Here is a 22,317-nt window from a genome sequence, read left to right as displayed (position 1 = left end):
TCCATATTTTGTCTTAATTGTGCTGTCTGATTCTGCACCTAAAATGGAGTGACATGACTGGTACCAATAACTTAGAAAATAAATTTCACTGTCACTAGAACCATTTAAGGAATATTCTATGTTCTTTTGTTGTTGTTGAGCTATTTGTTATTTATGTTAAAATAATAGGAAATGAATTTAAATAGAAACACTTCTCATGTCTTATCTCTGCAAACAAAAAAAAACATAATTTACAATAAATTAGCACAGCAGTTGTTAGTGTAGCTCAGCTTTATTTTGCAATTCTCACACCTAAGCTCACAAGATGACAGTTTTTCTGATAAGGTAATCTTCATAAGGTAGTTTTTGTAGGTGATTAAAGCTGACAGATGCTAGTGAGATGGTGAAGTTCAGAGATATAACAGCAAACACTTTTTTAAAATTCTCATTAAAGTAATAAAATATCTTTTGATCTACCAATAGAAAAATTGATCTGACAAAGGATAAGTTAGTTACAATGCTATATTTCTGTATCCAAACCAAATTAAAATTATTTATAAATAAGTAAACAAATGATTATAACAAAATAAACTGTAAAGAAATGGTATTTTTAGGAATAAAGAATTACTGTAAAATCTTATCTTCCCAGTCATTTCTTAGTATTTACCATCACTGCTGAGCTGAAAGAGAATAAAATGTTTCAAATACAAACAGAAGCTACAGAAATAGAATATGTCTTTTCATAACATTTTGATGCTCTATCTGTTCTTCACCACATGACCTGAACTCCAAATCCTTCAGAAATAAAACCTTCATCTTTCCTAGGGTAATGATGATAATCAGTGGACTTATATTTTCAATGATACTCCAATCCCAAATCTGTTAAGGTCCAGTTGTAGATTGAATAATTAGATTAACTCAATTAATACTATGACTTAATTTTGCAGTGTGCCTTACTTATTATTATGAGTTTAGTTCTGCTTTCTCATATCTAACAGAAGAATTTTGAAACAGTAACTCATTGTCCTTGCTTGTTTTTGATTGCTTAAATGACATTAGCTTTGCTAGAATCAATTTGTATTACAGTCCACTGAAGCACTATATTTACAGCGTGTGCTGTTTTCCAATTTTCTTATCTAAATATCAGTTGTCTGATGTACAGAGTTCATTTATAAATACCAGGAAGTTCCCTGAATCAAGTAAATTAACATGCTGGGCCAGATTCTCCAGCTTCATTAGCAACCCCTCATACCAAGGCTGTGTTCATACAAGTGTGAAAACCAGAACGATCCTTCAAGGGTTTTCCTGGCCTGAATAATTTCCTCATCAGGGAACAGGCTACACTCATTCTAATATTCTGGTCTCATCGCCACAATCTATTCCTTTTGCAAAACTCCATGGACACCCCCTGGAAGAATCTAACCATTAGATTTGAGGAAAATGTAAAGTCAGGGAACTGGACTGGACAACCATGATGAGGAGCAGCCTGAGTTACAGGTCATAGTGGGAGGGCAGGGGAGAGATACAGAAAAAAAATTCATAAAATTTGGCACCCCCTATATCAACAGACTATATAACAGGGGGAAACCAGTAATAGAATAATTTACTGACCAAATGAGACCACAATGATTTCCTGCATTCAATTATTCAATAAATATTTATTACTGTCCCACTATTTATCAGCCACCTGCCCAGGCAGTAAAGTAGGGAACAAAACAACAAAACAGACCAAATCCCTACCCTCACAGAGCTTTGTGTAGATTTTGTTTATTGTAGACATAAATATGTGACATGAAAATCTAAAAATAAGGACAAGCTTCACACTTTTAAGCTCTTCCTACATGCCAGGCACTCTGTCAGTGCCTTAAACACATTGATTTAATCCTCACAAAAAACCCATGTGGTGGGTACCTAACATCCCTGTGCTCTAAATGAGGATAGTGGCCCTTGCCAGAGGACCGTGGGTGAGTAAGCGTCCTCAGAGCGCTGCAGTTACGCCTTTCCTTGTGACAGTGACAGGGTTTGAATGAAGCAGCAGATGATACAGGTTTTTTGGTGCAAAGAATTTTTAAAATGTGTGCATTCTCCTGTTTCCCACTCAAAGAAATGAGTGACTCAGACTATGAAAATAGGTGTCTAAAATCCACAGGACCGAAGCAACACCATAGTCCCAACAGGACAGCTGTTGAGATGAAGCCAAAGCACCACGGGGTTGGTACTAGAAGAGTAACTCGGCACAGCTGTCTAAGTCTTTTCACGAAATGGTTGGAACTGATCAGAAACCAGAGCCACAGGACAGACAATGAAACTCGTCCACAGCAGACCTAATATCTTATTCACCCAGGTTGACTTTAAAATTATATCAGTCATGAAAATTATTTCACTGTCTTCTGTTGTGAGTCATGGGGCTACATTTAATTTTAATCATTAAAATGTAAAAATAATAAAAGCCACCAAATAGTCTATAGTCAATTTTCTGATAAAGCAAATTTGTTTTTTCTCCCATTTGTGATTTAAATGGCCTCCAGAAAGTTTTTTGGAACTAAATGTTAATTAAAAATATGGAAATGGATTTAAAGTACATTACAGCGCACAGTGGAAGAATAATCACAAGAGATTTGTTCACAATACCATACCCATTTCTCAATGTGTTTTTTTAACTATCTAGGTTATTGGTTGTTTTCCTGCATGCCTGTTCCTAGAAAAAAAAAACAAACCTGTGATTCCAATGAAAACAGTAATTACAATTACAACAAATAGGATAAATTGCTATTTGAACAGGAACACGCAGTTTTAGCCACCAAAAGCAAACTGATGCTCATAGACTTTCCTGTTTACACAGATGAATTTAAGTATGTTCTCAGATTACTTTATAAACCGAATGCTTTTTATATCTTGCCATCTTTAAAAACAAATTCAGTCCTCCGTGCCTTACTTTCGTTAGCTTATTCTGAAACAATGCCCTGCGGTGCTGTGAGGAACCAGTGAACAAATTCTCTTTCTGAAATTCCCTGAGAAGTTATATTTTCAGATATTTAAATAGTGTGCATATATCATTTACTTTTCTGAACCTCTAGTTTCTCATTATAAACTCGAGAGAAAGATCATGAACCAGAGAGAAAGATTTTAGGGGATCCATAAAGAAGCAGAGGGGTTTCACTTGCCCCTAAGGATTGGGTATATGGACTTTGGAGTCAAATAGATCTGGGTTCAAGTTCTGAGGAAATTCCACATACTCCAGCTGTGTGACCTTGATTAAGTTACTTAACCTCTTTGAACTTTAGGTTCTTCCTCCAAAATTGGGATCAGTAAAACCTCTCCTCACATCATGGTATGAATTGAAGGGCCTAGTATTTGTAATATGCTTTCTATAATGTCATTTCTAATGCCTAGCTTAGAGCAAGTTTCCCTATAAATGAAAGCGGCTGGTTACGGTGAGCACTGGCACAACTCCAGTGGGTATCATTCAAATTGTTTTTGGGGTTGGGGGTTGCCAGTGGACAACCCATGGAGAGCAATGTGAATCATGGCCCCCAGAGTCAGGCAACAGAAAGTCTAGCAATTTTTTGATGTTACTCCCATCCAAAACTGTAGGGAGAACAGTATCTCTGAGGAATTCTTTAGAATTTTAAACTATACTGACTGATAACTATTAGTCAGTTTAAGCAATAAAGTCAAGTCTTTGAAAAGCTGTTTTCATTGTGCAAATCAAATGAATACTCTGAACTTCATTCATAACTGAGAAATACAGGCATTGCACTGATGTAACAGTGAACCATTAGATCTGCTTGTCCAAGTGGTATCATTTTTCAGGACAAACTTTTTAAACTGAGTCAAAACTGATCAAACAGACTGGCATCCCTGAAAATGTTTTAATGGATGGTTACCGTAATGGAAGACTCAACACCTAATGAATGCCTCCTGTGTACAGAAACCTGAACTGGGGTCCCAGAGACATGGTTCCTACCCTCACGAAGTTTCCACAAAGTGGTGGGAGATCACTCATCCATGGTTGTAACTCAAGGCACAATGTAGCAAGTACTATCAAGAGGAGCAGGCAATATTCTGAAGCACAAGAAAAAGGTCACTGAGGTGATTTGAGCTAGCCTGGAAGGCCAAATGGAATATCAGCTGGCAGGGATGAGGGAGAAATACCCTCCCAGGCAAGACACTGGTTGGGAAAGCACCTCCATCTATGCTTTTATTTTTCATATGAAAAAATATTTATTGAGCACCCCTCAAACTGTGGTGTTGGAGAAGACTCTTGAGAATCCCTTGGTCTGCAAGAAGATCAAACTAGTCAATCCTAAAGGAAATCAGTCCTGAATATTCATTGAAAGGACTGATGCTGAAGCTACAGCTACAATATTTTGGCCACCTGTTGCTGGAGCCAACTCATTGGAAAAGACCCTGATGCTGGGAAAGATTGGGGCAGGAGGGGAAGGGGTCGACAGAGGATGAGATGATTGAAAGGTGTCACTGCTTCAATGGACATGAGTTTGAGCAAACTCCAGGAGACAGGAAAGCCTGGTATGCTGCAGTCCATGGTGTCGCAAAGAGTCGGACACGACTAAGTGACTGAACATCAGCAACACTGTGTGCTAGGCACTGTACGTATTTTGTGCAAGCCGGGTACCCCAGTATGGCTAGAGGTACTCAAGATCTATAAGGCGGGAATTTGGATTTGAAGCCTTCCCAATGGGCATTGTCGTGTAAAAGAAGGGAGTGGGTCTGGCAGACATCACTGAGGTGCCCCCAACATGCTTTATGACTGATTTAATATCAGGGACAAGGGAGAGTTAAGTACTGAAGACAACCCTCCGGGTTTTGAGTCTGACAACCAAAAAGCTGGTGATGCCATCAAGAGATAAAGCAAATGGAGGAGGAGCTGGTTTGGAGAAAATAAATAAGTAGAAATAAATGAACAAGCCGCAGCCTGTCTATTCCAGTAAGCACTAAGTGTGTAATCCAAATATTCCTCTACATCATGACATAAAAATATTGAATCTGAGGCTCTGTATAGGCTGGCGGCTGTGAGTCTTGTATAAATAGAGAAAAAACCACTTGAAATTTAGTAACATAGGATAGAACATCTGTAACTGGACTAGAGATGACCTAGTTCAACCCCCTAATTTTACAAATAAAGAAACCACATCTCAGACATACTCTCTACTGAATGGCAGAGCCAACCTAGGACTCCCACTGCACATTTAAGGGGGAAAAAAAATCCAAATTTCTAAAACATTCAAATGTGGAATAAGGATACCACCTAAATTTTTCAGATGGTGAAAGACAGGGAAGCCTGGCGTGCTACAGTCCATGGGCTTGCAGAGTCAGACCCAACTGAGCCACTGAACAACAACAAATTTTTTCAGAGTTGCTGTTACTTCAGTTTTTTAACTAAACTAGAGTGATTTATTACTTATAGGTAAAAGGTCTTTTTGATAAAATCTCTTGCTGTTTGTCCACAGAGTCAGTTTTATAGTTAATTTCGAAGAATTCAGATTCCATGAAAAGTCTCGAAACTTTATGATACCTAGAGCTGTTCCTTGCAAGGGAAGACATGCCTCTTCTTAGGTCCTTAAAACAATAATTGTCCCATGTACATAATAAGCGGCTGCCCTGCATGGAAGGAAGGGCTTGGGTGCTTCCTGAAAGAGCCATGTTTCTAGAATGCCAGGCACATAAGAATAATCAACAGCAACTTCCTCTGAAGCAAGAAAATCCTGCCCCGCTGACCAAAGAGTGCCTAATACAGTTAAAGAATTAGTTGAGATTTTTAAAAAGGAGGGGGATGGAGGGGGTGGGAGCGAAGCAGAGAGAGAAGTATTTATAACTATGACAACATGTTTCCTTGTAATAATTTGTGAGCCCACTGGAGAAAAAAGAAACATATAAACTAAGAATAAAATATCCAAAATATAAACTTTATGCCTTCTGCAAATTTTCTTAAGTTAAAAATTAAGATTGAGGTTGACTAAAGTAAATGAGTATATTTTCATGGTCTCTTATTTCCTTGATGCTAAGGGTTACCAACTGATTTACAACTTCCTGTGTTGTTTTTTAATCTATATTTGTCAGCACATTTTTAATGTCAGATTACTTAAAATAGACACTTGGGCCTAAGAGGTCAGGAATAATAATATTCTGTTGACTTTTGTAAAGATTTCATAGCACTTACATTCTAGTTTAGCCCAAAAAAGCTTTATATTTCTAAATAAAATAAATTTCAATATAGTTTTAAAGATTTTCTTTTTCTTCCAGCTGATGACTTTGGGACTGAAGTGTAGCTCAATCCATATACTTTGAAGTTAAGTAAATTGCATATGTAGCTTTCTCCAAATAGTTTTAGCCTCCTTTTACTCAGATAGCTTAAACTGGGAAAATAACAGAAAGTCCATGAAGAGACAAAGTCTAGAACCAAAGACTTCGGATTCTTCCATTGTAGTTTCTCTCCTAACCATTATGATGTGTAGTCTGTCATAATGTCTGCAAATTATAGATACTTGTTCAAAAGGAATATTTTCAAGTATAAAAGCCATGAAATAGCTTTATCTTCATATAAGCTATCATAAGATATAATTAAAGTGCAATATTTACAAAATCAAAATTTTAAATTTATATTTCATAATTCAGAATAGGCTCTCCACAAAGATAATTGCATAACTCATCTTATTATTCTGACTAACTGATACTTAATTTCCTAATTCTTAAAACAAGAGGTAATTTATAGTATTTCCTCATTTTTAAGTACTAGAAACCTCAAATTTAAATAGAACATACTAGATGAACCAAACAAAAATTCACCCACCATCAGGGCTGTTTGAAATAGTTTGCAGTGAGTTCAGTGATATGCTTTTTAGAGTATAACTTAGTAAGCTAAACAGATACACTGTGAGTGGCTTCTAAAAGATATTTTTGGAAAGAATTAGTTTTTTTCTAATTATTTGTAATGGTACTAACCATATTTTCAGTCTCTCACCCTGAGGAAATTGCACAATAAGGACAATTCAAGAGTCAGAAGTATAGTGTTGAACTTCGTATTTGTAAGAGCTCTGGTATTTTGATTTTCACAAGAAAGACATGTTGAAAGTTTGCCCTAACTCAGCTTTTGACAAAATTTGTTAAAGGAAATCTTTTTAATTGAGCTCAATCTGAGAAACAACAAGCCACATTGGATACTAGAAAATGAAAAATAAAAAGAGTGATAAATTGGGGGTGGGGGAAAGAAGCAGATTTTCTAATTCTGAAAGTTGAACATAAACACTCTCCTTTTCTAAATAAGGTGATTTGCCATAGTCCTGACCAAGCCACATACCGACCTAATTGTGTCATGCTGTCTAAGTCCCAAAAGAGAAGTTGTTGGTGGGTCCAAGGAATTCATCAAATAAAAGGGCATTGGATATATGTTTGGTATTTTAAAAATTGAGACTATATGGAAACAGGGTGATGGGATGTCATCATTAACAAATTCTTCTGAGTTAATTGGATTGCTTGGGTGATGTTCCAATTAAATATAGAAATAGCATAGACTAGTATCCCCATCATGGCTACTCTAATCTGTCTTCCAGTGCTGGCATGAGAAAGATGATCCTTTCCATAATAACAGTAATTATAAATGATAGTAATATAATACACCTTCAGGTTTAATAACAGTTTCCCTTTGAAGAACTCCCAACATTTTCACCAACATTATCTAATTTGTGCCTTGAAACAATTAGCCAGGTAGCAATTATCATTATCTTCCTTTTACAGATAAATAAACTGAGGCCTAGGGATTTCTTAGCATCACACAATTAGGAATAGAACCAAGTCTAAAACCTATAATTCAATTCTGTATCTTCCAGATTATTGCCATCTTTAGAAAATATCTGAGTATCTGAAGGACTGTTCTATCCCTCAGGAAGTATTTGTACCAGAGCCAGATCAAAACATCTTTTCCTCTTAGATTGCCTTTACAGTATAAGAAGGTACTCTTTTTCAAATTCATTAGAGAGGATTTTGTTGTCTGAGGTCTTTAAGATAGGGGTACTCAGATTTCTTTTCAAATTAGAGGGTTGGCCTTAAACAGAAGTGCACTTAGAAATACTAAAGATGTCTAAAATACCCTGGAATCAATTTCTTTAACTATCTAACTTAAAAAAAAAATTTAAGCCCAAGTTAAACAAGATCAAATCAAGAAATATAAATAAAGTGGGCACAAGGTGTTAACTGGAGTGTCCTAGCCAGATTGCGAATTGGTTTACTGGTGCCTGCCAACTTAAATTCCTCCTTGCAGCTTTAGCTGAACTGGGTAGTCTTCATTTCCTGTCCTAACTTGTTGTACTGTGTTACCGTTCACTGTTTAGGTGATTAGCATGTGAATCCGATGGTCTCGGAGCTCTATTAAGTTATAAATGTTCAAACTACCAGTATGCTGTGGATAAAAATAGAAGTTGCTATTAGATGTCTATTCATACCCTGCAGAAGCCTGGCAACATTTTGAACCTTTTCAAAATGTAAATACTGCATATTAAGCATAGGAAAGAAAATTAATGTGCTGCATTTGCGAATTTACTTCCAAGTCAAAAATGCAACTGGGGAGGAGGACTCCTAGCAGAATTGATATTCTACATTTATAGGGTATATTAAGAAATTTATAATGGCCTGAACACAAAAGAAAAACACTTTAGAAATGGATTAAAGTTTCTCCGATAATCTCAGCTTTTGAATTTCCTCTCTTTTCATTTTAAATTTATGGCCTCAGTATGACATTACCAGAGTTGATTGTGTTTTGCAGGTGGCATTCATGTGTTGGTATTTTATGTGTTGTATATTGTGGGCAATGAGTTACAATTTGTGTTAAAATTTTCCAGAATGACACAATACGTCTTAGTTAGACTTGCAAATGAGTAATGCTTTTTCTCAAGAGGAGAAAATAGTTAAAACATTATAGGACTTTTTGTGCCTTTTTTCCTTACTATTGGGGAAGTTTACCATGAAGTTTTCTTTTTGAAACTTTGACATTTTGTAGTAAATTCTGGTTTACCTATGATGCCATCATCTGACAATTCCAAAAAATGTCTCTCTGAAGCATATCGGTTTTTTTGTGTCTGTAGCTCAAAAAGAGTTTAATGAATTTTTCTTGTTTTTTGCCACTCAGAACAATAGAAAATTGTCATTTCAATGGCATTTTTAATATTTTGACTAACTTAACTGAATTTAATAATTGCCATCTTAATCATGGATTTCAGTGATACAAACACTAGTGACAAATCACCTATGGTTTTTCCAAAGAAAAACTATACTAAATAAATAACAGTAAGCAAAAACAAACAACAAAAATAAGAAAACAAGTAACAAACACAATAAACTAGAGTTAATACAAACTGGAGTTAATGCTACCAATAATGTTAACACATAAAGTAGAAAAAGAAAACATGAAGTAACACAATTTTCAGATAAGATCTTTATACTTCTCAAACACAGAAATATCTAGAAGCAGGTTTTAATTCCTGTAAGTATTTTTTAGACCTAAACTGACCCTGTCCTGAGTTCCAGGAGGTTGAAAATCCCTATTATTTGTTCCTGTAGTAAATGTCCATTTCATATTGAATATGTAAATTCTTAAACGACTTCTAGTGATTTCATTTGGCTTGTAAGTAAAGATCTTGGATGTTTTTAAAGCTGCATAATGTTTGGTGATGAAATTTTGTACTTATGAGTATAAATTATGCCAAAAGCCATTTACTTGATATTCTTTAAATACCATGGCACAATTCAACTAAACTCAGATTATAAACCATCTTAAATAACACTAATGCAGTGTGCACTTAATGAACACTATAGCCAACTTAAGTTAATTTTCATGTAACAGATAACATCTGGGGGAAATGTATACTGGTAAGTTATGCAAAACAAATTTTCTAGTGACCACATCTGTAGATGTTATTTATTGTATGTTCACGTAACAGTTCATTATTCTATTTAGAAATCTATTCTTTTCTTTATTAGAGCTTTTAATGTACTCACCTTAGTTCAAATGGTCTGCTCATTATCAGAAAAAATATAAATGGCATTCACATGGAACAACATGATTGTTTTTATTATATCCATTTGTGTGCAAGCATTCAAAAATGACAAAAGAAACACATTTATTGCTTTACATTCAAAGTAATATTTAGGGGGTATTTGAAAGTCAGGCAAAGCTAATCATTTGGTCAAATGATGTACGTGTATAATCAGAAACTCCTGATTTTTAATCCCAGCATTAGGCCTCAGGCAAATCACTTAAAGTCTTTCTCTTTGTTTTCTGATCTGAAGATTATGGGTGCTATTCTCTTTTAGACTAAAAGAGGGGGTTGCTAAACCAGAGTACCAAATAGGACTATTTTTTTATAAACATACTTTATCCCTTTTCTGTTTTTATTTTTCAGATTTAAGAGGTAACGTATTATACTTTTGAGGGAAAAAATATGAGACAATTACAGTTCTACAGGAATATATAAAATAGTTATAAAACTAGTTTAATTTGCTTCAGCTATTCATAGACTTGAGGAAATTATAACGTTCTTTCAGAAAATCTAACTTAATAAAGCTGACCATGTCTTTCTGTTTTAAATAGATTTTATTACAGAACCAGTGATGTTGTAAAACATGAGGTTTTGTTAAAAAAAAAAAATACAAAGGCCTAATTGTATTTTTTAAAGAAAGTATTGCATCAGACGGTTTCATTTAAACATATTTGCTGGCTCTGTGCTCTCACCACAATTATTGATTCTAATTTTCCTTAAACTTGTTTTCTAAAAAGGCTACTTAATGGGGAAAAAAATCACTATGATGCTTCTGGGCACTATGTTTATTTCAAGCTATATATTTGAAAATGTACTTTCGTATTACTAATGAAATGACTTTACATTTACCCTCATCTGAAATTGGGACATTTCTCTCCCTTATAGTATCTTACTAACGTAACCAAATATAGACCCTTTGTGAAAGAAAAACATAGCTGTGGTTTGGTTCATTGATAGTATGCAAAACACCCTGAAGTAAAGAAATCCTCACTGCCAGTTGTTGTACATGAATCAAATAAATGAATAGCTGTATGAGCTACACTCATAAAAATCAAGGAAAAGAAAGCCTAGTTCTGAGTCAGAGGTTCAGGTTCTTGGGATAAATAGGAGCTTCACCCCACCAAAGAAACGATGATGTGGAACTAAGGAGTTCCAAGTTTCAAAGTGGGTGCCCAGTACACACACACATGCACACATGCACACACACGCACCAGTGCCAAAGACTAGCAAAACAGAGGAGTTGGAGTTGGCAAGCAGTTCAGATAAACTTTATAAAGAAATCCAGACCACACGGGATTTAAGGAATAAAATAAGATCTGTGAGCACAAATATCTGTTTGCTCTAAGTATTTAAATGTATAATTTGTTGGAAGAAAGGATACAGGTGGGCAGATGGTAGAATTCTCTACTACCAGGTTGGAGATGTGATCTATTGATGACTTCCACCAAAGGGAAAGAAAATTAGCAGAAAGGCTTAGCCTGTGTATGGAAAACTATACCAGCAAGACAGATATGGCAAAAGCAACAAGATAAAATTCTCCTTCATTAAAAGAAAATACTTTTACCTTGCAGGTTATCTCCTGCTTACTTTCTCAGTGCCTGTGGTAAATCAAATAAATACCAGTCAATTCCTTTCTATCTTCTTTTTTCAATGTCTAACTCACTACCACTCCCCTCAAATTTCTCGATTCACCCTATATTAAAGTCAGCTTTAGTGAATTTAGTCTCCTTTAGTCAACCAAGTAAATACCTCATTATCTTCCCTTGTCTCTGGATTCCTATATACAGCTTATTTATTTTATCTATAATGTTTCAGAAGACACTAAAATATATTTAACTATTTCACTTTTCTAGCTTAGTAAAATAAAGTGCAATGTAAAGTGTAGGAGGATAAAAAAGCAAGCATGCTGAAAAAATGTACAAATAATTTTGTGAGGAGATGAAAATGCTTGGATGTCCCATTTAGGAAAAAAGAATATTTTCCTAATGTGAAGAGACAGAAAGATTATTCTGATACAGCTTTTTCGATCTTCTATTTTTATTAACATTTAGTCATCTTGGTCAATTTAGGATGAATAATCTGGAATGATGTCATCTAACAGAATAAAGATTAAGGGCTTAATAATATCAGCAGCTGCCAAATGTGGCAACATGAGGACATATTACAGTTTACTGAAAACGGCATAGGCCACAAAATCAGCACACCAGGGCTTAACTCCTAGCCCTGTCACCAAGTAATTATTTGACCTTAAGCCAATCATTTAATCTCTTGATTTCCAAATTGCCTTGACTGTAAAGTTATAACACTTCAGGCCTTATATATATTTATACCAAGCAGCAACTTCCTATAAGATCAAATTAAAATTAGTAATACAAATTCAAGGCAAAATATATTGGTATGACCAGGCAATAACCTAGCCTTCAGTTCATTCCAAAACCTATCTAAATCAAAAGTTGCTGCTGCTAAGTCACTTCAGTCGTGTCCGACTCTGTGTGACCCCATAGACGGCAATTCACCAAGCTCCCCTGTCCCTGGGATTCTCCAGGCAAGAACACTGGAGTGGGTTGCCATTTCCTTCTCCAATGCATGAAAGTGAAAAGTGAAAGTGAAGTCGCTCAGTCGTGTCCGACTCTTAGCGACCCCATGGACTACAGCCTAACCAGGCTCCTCCGTCCATGGGATTTTCCAGGCAAGAGTACTGGAGTGGGTTAAATCAAAAGTATTAGTATGTAAAAGATGAAGTATTATAATATGTGGAACAGTTAGAAATGAATATGATGATTTCAGGGTTTTTCCAGGCCCCATGGGATAGTAATTATTTGGTGTTTTGGCATTTCTAGATTATTGTCTTAAAACTTGTAGGCACTTTTTTTTTTTTTTAATTTTTGTCTGCATCTGGTCTTAGTTGCAACACTCAGTCTTCTCTCTAGTTGTCATGAGCACATTCCAGAGTACACGGGTTCAGTAGTTGTGGCACACGGGCTTAGTTGCCCTTAAGGACATAGGATCTTGGGCTTCCCAGGTGGCAGGCACAGTGGCAAAAAATCCACCTGCAAATGCAGGAGACTCAAGACATAAGGGTTCGATACTTGGGTTGGGAACATCCCCTGGAGTAGGAAATGGCAACCTGCTCCAGTATTCTTGTCTGGAAAATTTCATGAACAGAGAAGTCTGGTGGGCTACAGTCAATGGACTCACAAAGAGTCAGACACAACTCGTGTGTGTGCTTATACACACACACACACACACACACACACACACACTCTTACACACACACGGGATCTTAGTTCCCTGACCAGGGATCAAAGTAGCATCCGCTGCCTTAAAAGGTATATTCTCAACCACTGGGCTTTGAGGGAAGTCCCAAAACTCGTAGTCTTAAGACTTTGTCAGCATACAGTGGGTAGCTTCATCTCAGAGCCATAAAAACAAGCTCCTAGGACCTTACCATCAGTACCCTCATCTCTGCTCTCTCTCTCAAGGCATGGTGAGATGGACACTTCTTTGACTTGTTTCTTCATTTCCACTGTTGACCACCCATCACCCTTCTCTGATTGGCACTATCTTGCCACAGAATTGTTAAATGCTTTCAGTGACATCTTGCCTTGCCCTCAGTATTTTTGCTTGACTTTGCACATCTTTCTAAGTTACTCTGTGCTAACTTTGTACATTAACCTTTAGAACCTTTATTATCCTCATCACGAAGTTCTCATGGCCATTTCACCATTGAGCTTTAGTGTTTACTGTTTACAAGTGTACTACTATTACTCCTTCATGAGCAGTCAGTCAGCGTGACTGGGCAAGCTCAGTCTGCAAGAACAGCCAGACTCTACTGAGTAGTATCAATCACCATCAGGCTGTCATTGCGTGTTTTAAGATCAAACCCTCTGCCAGAACTGGAGAAGATGCACAGAGAATCTAAAACATGGTCTCTGCCTCCAGAGAACTTATAGGCAGGAGGAAGGGAACACCGACCCATGGAACAATTCAAGATCAAGGCAGTATAAAGTGAATTCCTAAACTACATAGTATAGAAAAATAAGACAGTGGGGGAAGTAAAATGCTAATTATCAGAGCACAAAAAGCACTAGAGAGCTAATAGATCTGTGGCATCAAGAATTCAGAGTCAATGGCAGTTAAAAAATAATAGACTTGGAACTTTATGTATATTGGATGAAATTGTGGTTACTCACCAGAGCTTTTGTCATAATACAGCTCTTCTCTTCCCCTCTAGCAATTGATAGAGGTTGTGAATCCAGCAGATCACCCTTTCCCTGATCCTCTAGAAGAAGGAATCTCATTTGATATTTACTCAACATTCATAGAGCCACCTCCACCATTGGATATGGAAATAAAGGTATGTTTCCTTTTGTCTCTTACTTCACTGTGTCTCAGTATGATATTCTCTAGTAGGAGAAAAAGAACCAAATGCACTTCTATTTTCCTTCCGATCTTTCCTAGTTAAATATAAATGTTTCTTTTGGCATTGATTCACAGGTGAGCCAACTGAGGGTGATTCAGCAATTTTAATATTTTCTGCTCCACCTTCCCCAATCTCTACCTTCATTTTCTCTGAGTAGGTAAAAGTGCCGCTTACTGACCTGTCATGATGCTCATGAATAATGAAAATGCAGGAAAACATCAAATCAAAATCCACCTAGACTGACATCATTTCTGATAGGAAAGCAGCCAAGAGAAGTCTGAGGTTACACATAAATCAGTAAAGGCTCCAGAAATTACTTGAGAGTTGTTTACCTTTAATATTCTAGGGGTTGAATCAAGAACAAGGCCCTAAAGAGTCCCAGCCAGAAGCCGATACTTCAGAAACTGATCTGTTAGTTGGTTTTACCATTGAAGAGATAAAATCGGTGCTGGACCAAGTCACAGATGACATTTTAATCAGCATTCAGGTAATCAACCTTGATAGTGTGCTTACTTACTTTATTACTTGTTAATTAGCCAAACTCAACCTTAATGTCTGTAAACACTACCCACACTCTGCCAGTAAGAGTGATGCTGATGATGGAGGAGCTCAATGTAACATCTCCACATAACTGTCAGTTGAGTCATCTGAGACTCAGTAAGATCGCAAAATAAATTCACTAATAGCACATTTTGTGGTGTGTTACCAGTTTACAGAATCATGCAGCATCAAGACCAATAAACATGTCATGCCCAGTCACGCTGACTGACTGCTCATGAAGGAGTAATAGTAGTACACTTGTAAACAGTAAACACTAAAGCTCAGACCATCATTCTTAGCTTAGTCTTTCCACGAACTTCCTAAAGAGAGGCTTTCTTATCTTTGAACTCCTTCTCAGATAGGTTGTTCCTTTTCGTAGATCGGTAAGAGCTAATGGATGTGTGCAAGAGAAAGTTGCTTAGTCGTATCCAACTCTTTAGTGAGTAGCCCTTCTCTTCTCCAGGGGATGTTCCCAACCCAGGGATCGAACCCAGGTCTCCCACATTGCAGGCAGATTCTTTACCGTCTGAGCTGCCAGGGAAGCCTAGCTAATGAATATATATGTGTGTGTGTGTATATGTGTATATATATATATGTGTGTGTATATAATATATATTTATATATTAATGGTGTTTCCACTGACACCAATGGCTGCATGAAAATGGTGATGACAACAGCCATCTCAGTAGCAACTGCCAATGATGAATCAGTAGACTAGCTTTATACTTAATTTTTTCCTGTCCAAAATAAAACACCATTTCTACCTCGACACAAAAGCTTGCATCATTTCCTAGGCAAAATAATTAAGAGTCATTTGCATATTTTGAGAGGATTTATAATTTCTTATGGAAATAAACATGAACCAACAGGACATTATGCTGCATGTTTAAAATATGAATGCATCTCAGGGAAAGATTCAGTGTTTTTTTTTGGACATGAGACGATATATAAAAAGCACTCTGCATTAACAACAATTTAGAGGGAATAAAAGATTAGCTTGGCAATAGCATACCTTGTTACTTGTTTAATCATCAAGTGTTAATGTACTATTTACATGAACATTTAATAATTCGATGCCAACAGAATCAGCCAAAGTCCTCGGCTTAATAAGGGGTGTTTAGTGTTTACCAGAAATAGTGAAAGGACACGTTTTACACAAAGCTTTACTGTTAACAACCCCATGAATGTAATAACTGGTTACTCTGTAGACGGGCAGAGTGCAGCTGAATTAAGCTGAGTTCAAAACATACCTCCTCTCTAGATTTGATAACATTTCATCTAAATATAGTTTATGGATAATCATGGCCCTGGGCTCCTTTGTGATCCTGTGGCTCTGAAATTATCACCAAGGCCCTAGACAGTAATAAAATTGTTTGCAGGCCCTCAAAATTGAAAACATCTTTACTGAGGCCATGTTCCATGTAGTGAGCAGTATGTTTTTTAAATATTCATTGAAATTTTTTTAATATTAAGAGTCTGTAGCATTTATATCACTACCCTTATAGCAGAAGGAATATGATGGTTCTATGTGTAAGTGTTGTCCCACTGGCCTGTAGCTATCCTTACTGGGCCTGGAAGTCCATTAGCTGGCTCATCTAAATGTAATTAGAACTTTGGACACTGGACGACAAGATCCCCCATCTTGATCCCCCATCGAGAATTAGGCATAGAAAGGACCAGAGGTAAGGGATGCAGATCTTTCAGGTGCCTTGATCATTTCCATATTAAGTAGATTCATGGACATTAGCCTGAGCCAAATTATTGCCAGTTTTTCAATAAAATGGCTTGATGATGTTTATTTATACAGTGTCTCAAGATAGCAAACCCCTTTATATATTTTCTGTCAATAATCCTAGTAAACTCCATTTGAATTAGGCAGGCATTTCTCTAATAAGTAAATTGAAAACTGAGAGAAACAGAAATATTAAGTCATTGGTCTAGGGTTTCCAGGGTCAGAAGTTGATGAAAGACCCTGATTGGGAGCTGTGAACTGGATTCTAGTTCTAATTCCAGTGTTATCCACAAAAACCACATAACCTCTAATATCACAACCAGACTACTTTGGTTTTTAATACTCCAGTGGTGTGGCACTTTTTCAGTGTTTACTGTTGTGTCTTGGTCAAATTCCAAGTCAGGTAATTACTCTCTGCCTACCTAAATTTCTCCCTGTTTTAAATGGCTAAGTTATTTTCCACTTCTAAAACCTGCCTTCCAGTGTTCTTCACTCTTAAAACTGTCTCATCCCTGTTCAAAGGTAGCCACTTATCAATGGTCAGTGCATATAAACCAGTGACTTGCTGTAGGAACATTTAATGAATTATTATTTGTAAGATATTTTAAATTTTCCAATAGTTTTTTTCTCCTTCTTTATCTAAAAATCATACTCAAAAATATAAAATGGTAAAAATCATAGTCTATTATAATTTTTGTAGGAAAAGGCAGTAGTGAATTCATGTTTTGAGTACAGTTTTTCTCAGAGCTCATTCTCCATTGTAGTTACAAGCATATTTCACTTTCTGTAATTCAGAAATTTCTGAAAATAGTGTGAATCCTTAAATTTTTTATGTTAATCTACTTACTTTCCCATTGACTCACTTTATAGCTTCAGAAATTTATTAAGAATGAAGTTATCTTGGCCCTGAGATGTTAATTAAAATTATACTGAATAGAGCAAACATTTTAAGCTTATATAGCCTAGGTATTTTAATTTTAAAGATACATTTAAAATGAAATTAGTTTGGCCCTGAGTTATATAATAAAAATTATACCCAATGGAGCAAACTTTAATATATTTAAAGAATTATATTTCAGAGAAATATGAGTGCTAGCACTAAATTCTTGCATTCGTATTTCAGAGAAATATGAATGCTAGCACTAAATTCTTTCATTAAATGTTGGCTATTGGCCCTATCTTAAGCAGTAGAGTAAAATAATGTGAAAACCTTAAGAGAAGTTTGCCATCTTGGGACCATAGGTATTTTTAGGTCAACTTCCCAGGTTAGAAAATCTGAGTGGGAAATCACGTCAAGAAGTGATCACTGACAGGCTGTTAGACCCAGGTCATGGATTTTCCATTCTTTCCTAAAAGGCAATAGAACCATACCCTATCCTGGGGCTTGTATATAGCACATTTGGTCATCAGTGTTCTGAGGATTAACATGGAGACATTGTAGACCAAGGACAACCTGTTCTCAACCATACAGGGGATCTTGTTGTCCAGTGTCCAAAGTGCTGATCACCATGGTCTGGAGATCTGAGATGTGTCCCTCGGTCAGCACAACTCTAGCAGGCATGCTCCTGACCTTCAGGAGCCTTTCCCCCAGAGCCCTCACTTGCTGGCAGTCAATTCTATCTCAGTGAAATACCAAAAAGACCTCCAGGTTAATGTGAAAACCCTGACGAGATAGGGAAACAGAAGCTGGAAGATAGTAATACGTCAGTTCCTTAGTTAAAAAGAAATGAGATTATTGGTGGACCTAAAATACATCTAATTAAAAGTTCGAAGAGTCAATTATCTAGTTATACCAGTGCTTCCCAATCCTTTGGAACTGTAACAGAATCATTTCTTCAAACTATTTCATGCCCTGTATGATATAATATATAGCCTGCCATAAAGAAATAGAAGTAATACTTTTTTAAAATATAGCACAATATCATGATAATGAAATAGTATAACATCAGTGAATATATCACAGAATTGGGAGTTAGAATTATGAATTTAAAAGTTAACACACTTGGAATTATGAATTTAAAAGCCAACATACATGAAATTTAACATACTTAATTTTAAACTACTTAATTTTTCGATGAGAACTAAAGGTGGTTAAGTGACCTGCCCAAAGCTGCGGAGCTAAACTAATCCCTAGGTCTCCGCATTCCTAGACCCTTCCTCCTTTCAGCTCTCCCAAAATTATGCCTGAGGGGATTATAGGTTCCTAAAAATAAGACATTTCTTTTGTAACCTGGACAGCCATGCTCATCCTTCATTGCCTCCTTCACTTAGCACCAAGAAAGGAAAAGAGGAAAAGCCAGAGGGCAGACTTGACCCCAGGACTTGATAAAACTTGAGCCAAAAAAGACATACTCGTGCGAGAACCTAGAATTATTGGCACCAATGTGATCTTTTCAGAAATAGTTGCTCTTTACTGTGAAAGTGAAACAATATCTCAACAGATAAGGCAAGCAGGTGGACCTTTCAAAACTAGCTGTTATAATTACACTTATAAATAAATAAATAACAGTGAAGTTATATTTGGACCAAAATCAGTATTTGATTTTTTAAATTTCTTCTATATAAATTAAAATGTTTTTTAAAATAGTTACCCTTATGACCTTAAATTAGGTCATAGGCATTAAAATTCTACATTTCTAATTACTTATTAACATTTATGTGTATGAACTATTCCTCATATGCTTGTTGACTATTTTAAATCACCTAAACAAAGGCCCCAGTTTTACCATGCCACTGGTTTCTCTATACATAATTTTATAATCCATCATGAAAAAAGGAAGACATTTCCAGGGCTACAAATGTTCAGCTAATGTGAAAATATTTTTGGAATTGCGCAGGTAGCAATGTTAGGCCACAGAATATCGCTGCCAGAGGCTAAATGCTATCATAGCCACAGCAAACACGAAAACCTGCCAGCAGCTGCTTACTTTTTTATACCAAAACTATATCACAAAGGGCATAATTTCAAGTGTTGTATATGTGGCAAATACTCTTTAATTATGAGAATCATTCTAATTGTGAGATTATTTGTGTTATGATTTCACAACAGAAGCTTTCTGGGATCCCAATTAGAATGTATCACATGGGAGACAAAAACATCCATTGCATCGGGGCAGCAGAACCAACAACACTGCAGTAACTGGGCCTAGAGCAGTTACTCTGATTCAGCGCTTGTTGGTAAAGTCTGTCTGAAAATGCAGACAAATTAGCCTATCTTCCAACACAAGCCTATGTGAAAAATGCTGTCCAAATACCACTTCCTGTTCATAGCAGACATGCTATACATTGGGAATGTGCAGAGAAATATGATAAAGTGTTATCACATCACTACAGGCTGAAACACAGCTATGTCTGCAAAACAGGAAGGTGTGTGAGGGATAATGTCTGTCTTTAGGCACTATAGTATGTCAAAACCACAAAGACAATGTGCAGCAAAAGATAGCTCCATCATAACCACTTTTTTATGATTGTCTTCACAGACCGAGATAAACGAAAAGCTGCAAATGCAGGAAGAGGCCTTTAATGCACGGATAGAAAAATTGAAAAAGGCCTGAGGACTCTGAACCGGGAGAGTGATACTAAAACTTCACAAAACAAACAAAACTGGCTGGAATCTCTAGAGCACCAGATCTCCTTCATTTAGTTGAGCAAGGAAAACCAAGCCCCACTTCTTATTATCCTAACTAATTAGAAAAGTATTGGCCCCAATTTCTCTATCTCCTGTCCCATAACAACCTCTGAATTTATTGCACTGTGTGTAATAAGAACATTTTTATATAAGAGTTTGGAGAACCATATATAAAAATATAATTACTTTTATAATACTCTTTTGACATTTTGACTAGTAAAGTTATTCATCTTCAAGGAGAATGAAGTCAACATTTTAAAATAGAGAAGAAGAATAGTGATTTTATCCATATTGACCCACATGAACTGCCACATTGCTGAAGCCTTGTGAACACAGACCACCACCACACTGCTGAGGGTAAAATTTGCTAAACAATAGCAATTCAAATGCATGTACTAGGGTTTTTTTTTTTTTTTTTTTCCTCCTTAAATCAGTTGGTTTTCTTATTTAAATGTTTCAGTGTGAAACCAATTTTCTGAAATTATATAATGCAGTTTGAAGCACTTTAATTTATTCTGTACTGTATTTGTTATTTCTAATCTTGTTACTCTCCCGGGAGAATACATGACCTATATAAAAAGAAGCAATGTATAAATGGTTATTAAAGACCAACCTATATATAGATTGTAAAAATCTTAAATACAAATCAAATTCACAGAGCTCTTAAAATTAACCATTATATTGCAGTAGAATGATTGAAAACATCTCAAGCCTTTAAATACCATTATTAAAAATATAATTTCAAAAGTAAATATCCATTTGCCAACTGATTGTCCCTAGTTTGGCAAATTAAATTGACTACTACCTCAGCCCTTTCCCAATTTCTGAGACTTCAGAGTGTTCTAGAATGTAGAGCATTGCAAGGAGGGGACCATTTCTTCAAGAAGTTTCCAGTTTATATTGGAACCAAATGTACTTGCATCTGGGTGGCACTTGGTCGAATATGTTCTGTCCATGCTCTGAGCTTGGGCTATAACCTTGCTTACTGCATCAGTACCAAGGGGACTGCCCAAAATATATTCATTTAGGGCAGAGACAGATCTGGAAGCATTTGGTTTTTTTAACTACACTGATCAAAGTAAGAGAAGTCCTTAAGATGAAACTGTGTTTTATTGTTCATGCAGTTCTGAATCTGGAAGGCCTGAATGAGCTAAGGTTTCTTGAGCTGTCCTTCCTAACTGAAAATGCTGATGGCCATCAGAGATAACTAGAAAGGCTCATAAGTCTTAATTTCATCAATCCGTCTTTTTTCCAGGGAAAACAGAGGTGAAACTAGAGAAACCACAAATAGGAAATAAAGGAGCTTCTTAAAATACCAGTACAGCTTCAAATGCAACCATTGACACAACAGTGGACCTCCATTTCTAATAAAGAGTGCTGATTTTGAGCAAAGGTACAAAGAGTTCAAAACTGAATAAAAAATAAGCAGTTGGATCCCTAAAAACTACACAAAAACAATACGCTATATGAACGCTGAAAGCCTGCCTCTGGAGTAAGACTCCCAGGGTCTGATGTGTGACTTTGGACAGGCTGCTCACCCTCTAATTGGTCATCTGTTAAGTGAAGATAATACTTATTTTTTGCGGTTGTTCTGATAACTCAATAAATTCACATTAAAGGATTTTTTTTTTAAGGTTTGGTTTCTGTTTACCTCTTAGGATAACCCAAAACCCACTGCCCATCCTTGATACCTACTGTCCAGTTGTTTGGGGCAACCACCTTGCCAGACTTCCCAGCCTTCTCTGTCTCTCCACTAGAACATGTGGATCAGTACATCCCCCCGTGGTAACTAACTTGTCACCCTGTTTTCTTATGTTTTTAGTGTTAGAGCAGCCCAGGGATCCCTGCAATAGCCTGACTGTAACATCTAATAATAGGAGAAAGAGCAGTTGTAGTAGCAGTAACTACAAATTTTAATTCACAGTCTCTACTCTTTTAAATTAATTTTGAATCAATAAAGCAA

At 36.3% G+C, this 22,317-nt stretch overlaps 1 protein-coding gene across 3 annotated transcripts in view; it reads left to right on the top strand.

The window, feature by feature from the left end:
- CABCOCO1 (ciliary associated calcium binding coiled-coil 1) overlaps positions 1 to 20,590 on the top strand; it is a 158,704-nt gene extending 138,114 nt beyond the window's left edge. For all 3 annotated transcript variants that reach the window (XM_043476872.1, XM_043476874.1, XM_043476875.1), the window contains 3 exons: positions 14,266 to 14,388; positions 14,801 to 14,941; positions 20,206 to 20,590. In XM_043476872.1, the coding sequence (XP_043332807.1) occupies positions 14,266 to 14,388; positions 14,801 to 14,941; positions 20,206 to 20,280 (339 nt within the window). In that variant the 3' untranslated portion in view covers positions 20,281 to 20,590. The remainder of the gene's footprint in view (positions 1 to 14,265; positions 14,389 to 14,800; positions 14,942 to 20,205) is intronic.
- Positions 20,591 to 22,317: the final 1,727 nt, after the last annotated feature.

Source organism: Cervus canadensis, chromosome 8, assembly GCF_019320065.1.
Source record: "Cervus canadensis isolate Bull #8, Minnesota chromosome 8, ASM1932006v1, whole genome shotgun sequence".
NCBI lineage: Eukaryota > Metazoa > Chordata > Mammalia > Artiodactyla > Cervidae > Cervus > Cervus canadensis.
The sequence above is the reverse complement of the archived record's forward strand: the minus strand, read 5'-3'. Positions and strand labels throughout refer to the sequence as shown.